Source organism: Vulpes lagopus, chromosome X (assembly GCF_018345385.1).
Source record: "Vulpes lagopus strain Blue_001 chromosome X, ASM1834538v1, whole genome shotgun sequence".
NCBI classification, from domain to species: Eukaryota; Metazoa; Chordata; class Mammalia; order Carnivora; family Canidae; genus Vulpes; species Vulpes lagopus.
The window spans coordinates 55539333-55544375 of NC_054848.1; the positions used below are offsets into that span (position 1 = coordinate 55539333).

Consider the following 5043-nt stretch of genomic DNA (forward strand, 5'->3'; position numbering starts at 1 on the left):
TTACAGTATTTTCTTTCTCTTGCCTTCCCGTTCCACGGTGTCCCTAATGGTCTGTAGTTTTCTGGAGTTCTGGACCGGGACACCAGGCTTTCCGTGAAGTCACTAGTCCCGTGATCTCAGCCAGCATTTTTGAGCTCATCAAACAAAACCAGTGTCTGCTTAAGTTGGGCCTGCATGATTTTTTGTTCCTCTAATTCTGCGAGAAGGGCCTGCTTAGCGCCTGATTCGGTCTTACACTTCTCCTGTAACCGTTCAATTTCCTCCTGGAGGAGCCGGAACGCTTCCTCACTACAAGGATGCAGCTCCTGGGGTTTGTCTGCCGGAAGCAAAGTGTTTGGGGGAATGTGCAGAATCAACTGTAAAAACAGCTGCTCCATTTTGCCAAAAAGATTATCGAAACGTCCCTTCATGAAGCCGAGGAACTTCTCTGTGCATTTACGAACCTGGACGGGGCTGATCTCACAGCCTGGGAGGTCACCCAGCTTTTTCAGAATGACCTGTTTCTTTAAGTTTTGATGAAATAACCTGGACCTGATTTCTCCTTCTCTTTGGACTAAATCTTTGGCCACCATTTGAATCTCCCCTTTGGTTTCAGTGTAAACAGATTTCCTATTTCTTCTTAGTCAATTTTCAAAATTAACATAGTCCTAGAAAATTGCCCATTTTATCTAGACTCAACATTTCTCTGCATTTTAAAAGTTTGGTTTTCATCTTATCTGTCCTTCCGAATCTTATCGACTGGCATTGTATCTTTGTATCCTAATTGAGCTGCCGATTAATTCACTGTGCACACAAATTCTGTGGGAATTGGGAATTGGGATAGGATACCGTGGGGGCGTGTTGTCTCTGCTCTATGAATGTGCAGCTTCTGCTGTGAAAACTCAGGCAGGTGGGGGCCAGAATCCTCTGCGGGACTCTTGTACTCTCCTCTCCTGTCTGTCTGGTATGACTGGAAGGCTGGTCTCACGTGGCCCCTCCATGCAGCTTAGCTTTCTCATAGCACAGCAGCCTCAGGGCAGTCCATCTTCTTACGGAAGCTCAGGGATCCCAGAGCACATGGTCCAAGGAACACTCTAGAAGCTGCACCACCTCCCATGACTTAGCCTTGGAAGTCACACAGCACTTACATTGTACTCCATTGGTACAAACGGTCCCAAGCCAGCCCAGATACAAAGGCTGGGGACACAGACCCCCATCTCTCAAGAGGAGGCTGCAAAGGCCATCGTGTAGCAGAGCACAGTGGGATGAACTACCGTTGCATCTATCACTGGAAAAGAGGTTCAGCCACAGTGTTGTGATTATCATCATAAGCACACGCTGAGGAATGTGGTGAATCTACTCTTTTTACTTCATCTAGGAATGTTCTTTGTGAGGTCAGTAAGTAAGTCTGTGGTTTGGGAAGTGTGTTGACATACCACGAGGATCCTTGCAGGAGTTCAAAGGAGTACCCGTCTCTTCCTCCACTTTGCTCAAGAACTTTGCGAATTTGTCATGAAGTCACAATCCATGCATCTACTGCCATCTAGTGACAAGGGCCTCCTTTGCAGATTTGGTTTTTGAGAAGTGAAAGGAACCTCTTTAGTTCGATCCAAGAAATTATTCCTACAGAAGCAGAAGGTGAGAATTCCATTGCTTCTCTGATGCCATCCCTCACCTAGAAAATGTGGATAATAACAGCATCTCCATCACAAGATTGTTTGGTGATTAAGTGAGTAAGTACATGCACTCACTCAAAAACGGTGCATAGCATAAGGCAAGATGCTCCATTGCTTATTATGATTTAATCCACTAACGAACGGGGGCCCACGGTACAAAGTCATGAGGCAGACAAGGTCTGAGGAGGGGCATGAAGGACATATAGAATGAATTGAAAATTAAATCCTCACACAAACAAGATGTCTGCCTGGCGCCTGACCCAAGAGTCTCTCAGGGAGGGTTGGTTGATGAAATGAGTGAACATGATGACAGCAAATATTTGGGCTGAGCTGGACACCTGTCAGATCCATCATATGGACAGTCCCCTCCCACATCAAAGGTAGGAGAAGATGAGACAATATCATTGCTCAGAAACAGGAGATGCTGTCACCAAGACCAGATCTTTCTCCACCTGAGGAGGTTCCTCAGAGCCCCTTTCATGTCCTTATTTCTAAGACTATAAATGAAGGGGTTGAGCATGGGAGCCACCACCGCATATAGCACAGTGGCCACCGAGTCTTCAATTGTGTAGGAAGATGAAGGTCGTAGATACACCCCAAATAAAGTTCCATAGAACAATGACACCACAGCAAGGTGGGAACTGCAAGTAGAAAAGGCTTTCAGCTTGCTCTGGGAAGAATGAAGTCTTAGGATGGCTGAGAAAATGTGCATGTAGGAAACAGAAATAAAGAGGAAAGGAGCAACAAAAAGACAGCTCCCCAGGGTATAAACAACTAACTCATTGATGTGGATATCTGAACAGGAAAGCTTTAGCAATGCGTAGAGTTCACAGAAAATATGGTGAATTCTGACACTTGCACAGAATGACAGTGTATCCATCAAGAGGGTGTGGATCAAGGGATAGATGTTTGTGATAATCAGAGCCACAGACACCACTGTGATACAGAATTTAGGGCTCATGGTTATGGTATAATGAAGAGGGTGACATATGGCTACAAATCTGTCATATGCCATCACTGCCAAGAGGACATTGTCCAGTTCTAGAAACAAGATTAGAAAATACATCTGAGTTAGGCATCCAACATAGGGGATGGACTGGCTCTGGGTTTGGATATTGAGCAGCATCTTTGGTATAGTGACAGAGGTGAAGCAGATGTCAACGCAGGACAGGTTGGCTATGAAGAAGTACATGGGGGTGTGGAGATTAGAGGTAGAGCCAATGGCCAGGATGATGAGCAGGTTCCCCACCACAGCAACCACGTACATGCATAGGAACAGACCGAAGAGGAGGGGCTGATGCTCAGGCACCTCTGACAGCCCCAGGAGGAAGAATTCTGAGACGATGGTTTGGTTGCCTCTCGCCATGCCTTCTGGTTTCTATAGATATTCATTGAAAATACATCAGTCAACAAGAGCAAAGGCAATCTGGGAAAGCGTGCACAGCAGCCTTCATCACTGGCTGAAATCATACTTTGTGACACTTTAGGAAGGAACTCTAACCTGAGGCGGTAAGGGCAAGGAAGTGTGGGGCCTGTACGGTCATCAGAGAATGCAGGACAGGTGAGCTGAGGCCTTTCTTGTGACTTACCTCAGTCGGGAGCTCCTCTTATTCTCAAGAAGGTATGAAAGATTGGGCAGAGAAGAAGACAGAACTGAAAGCAAGGCTTGGTTTGGGGAGAGTGGGTGGAGGCAGCTAAAGCAGTTGAGTTTCACAATGGGTGCCTTGGTTAGATCCTTCCAGGCCTTTTTATTTTAGCCATGCAGGGGTTTGGGTGATGGCCATAAAGCAAAATTCTGCGTGTGTGTGTGTGTGTATGTGTGTGCATATTTGGACACAGATGTATACACTTCGTAAACATGCACATAGACATATATATTCATATTTATGTATTCACAGAAAAATGCATGAAAGCATATTCACCAAAATGCTAATAGTGTTATCTCTGGGGTGTGAGATTTTAACTTGCATCTTTCTTCAACAATAAACATGTATCAACTTTCTAAACTATGCTCCATGGATGTGAATATGCCTTTCAAAAGGTTTCTGTGGTGGATTAAGTGTGAAGCACAAGAACAGTTAGAGGCTTGGGGTTCATGAAGTCTTGTCATACATGAGATCATGTCTAAGAAGTCTTTGGGGGCACCTGGGTGGCTCAGTAGTTGAGCACCTGCCTTTGGCTCAGGTCATGATCCTGGGGTTCTGGGATCGAGTCCCACAACAGGCTCCCTGCACAGAGCCTGCTTCTCCCTCTACCTGTGTCTCTGCCTCTCTCTCTCTCTCTCTCTCTCTCCCTCTGTGTCTCTTATAAATAAATAAAAATAAATAAATAAATAAATCTTAAAAAAACAAAGAAATTATGTCTTTGTATCTTTGTCTTTCCTTTCAAGTTCATGTTATGGAAATCACAAAGGTTAAATGCTCATGTGTTGTAATTCCACTAGGTAGACAGATCTATATTCATAAATCTGAAAATCAGATAAAATGTAAATCTTAGTAAAATCCGATTTGAAAATATTGACTCAAAAACAGGCAGATGGTAAGTAAACAAATATCTATGGAAGAAACTGAAAAATATTTCATGGATCTCCATCTAAAAATAAACCACATGCTTTTAATCCAGATGCTTTTAAGAAAAAGTTATTTTAATTCATCAGATTTTCAGCCCACTACTCCCCTCTTCAAATATTAAAAGTTCACGAGGGATGACATCTGTCTGCTTCACCACTGAATGACCATGGCCTCAAGCCAGCACAACACTGAAATCAAAACCTGGCAACAAGCATATGCACAAAAGAATAATGAGCCAAAAGTCTTCAGTACGTGCAAGTCCAGTCTAACAGTATGTTGGAGGGATAAGGCATCAAATAGGAATTTAAGAATGATTGATATTATGACATCTAGTAATGCAAACAATCATATGGATTGATGGAAGGAAAAAAACTACATTATAAATCTAATGGATGCGAAAATGGCACTTGTAAAACCTCACATTATTTCTTGAATTTTACAACCCTCTCTCAAAGCACCAGAATCTGGATGTCCTTTCCTTCAGTCCAGCTGCCTCACCCAAAACTCTCCCTTCAGATCCCAACTTTCTCTGGGCCCTTTGGAACTCATAATTTGTAATCAATGTCTTCCCAAAGCATTCCCTCTACCTTCCGGCATAAAGGACGCTTGGCTCCATACCCTGAGGACTCTACTTTCTTGCAGCTCTTTCCAAGGTAGACTATTTTTTCTTCTCACACCCAATATGCCTCAGGGTTAGGAGATAGGGTCAGTGACCTTTCCTTCCTCCTAGAGCTATTTTTCAGCCCAGTATTTCTTCTCCTTTATTTTAAAAAAGATTTTATGTATTTATTCACGAGAGACACAGAGAGAGAGAGGCA

The 5043-nt window shown here is 43.6% G+C and overlaps 1 protein-coding gene and 1 pseudogene across 1 annotated transcript; both read right to left on the minus strand.

Moving 5' to 3' along the window:
• Positions 1-572, minus strand: LOC121482542 (annotated as a pseudogene).
• A 1510-nt stretch (positions 573-2082) lies between these two features.
• LOC121482543 (olfactory receptor 1D2-like) lies at positions 2083-3021 on the minus strand. The gene has a single exon (XM_041740426.1). The coding sequence runs from the start codon at positions 3019-3021 to the stop codon at positions 2083-2085; it is 939 nt and encodes a 312-aa protein (XP_041596360.1).
• Positions 3022-5043: the final 2022 nt, after the last annotated feature.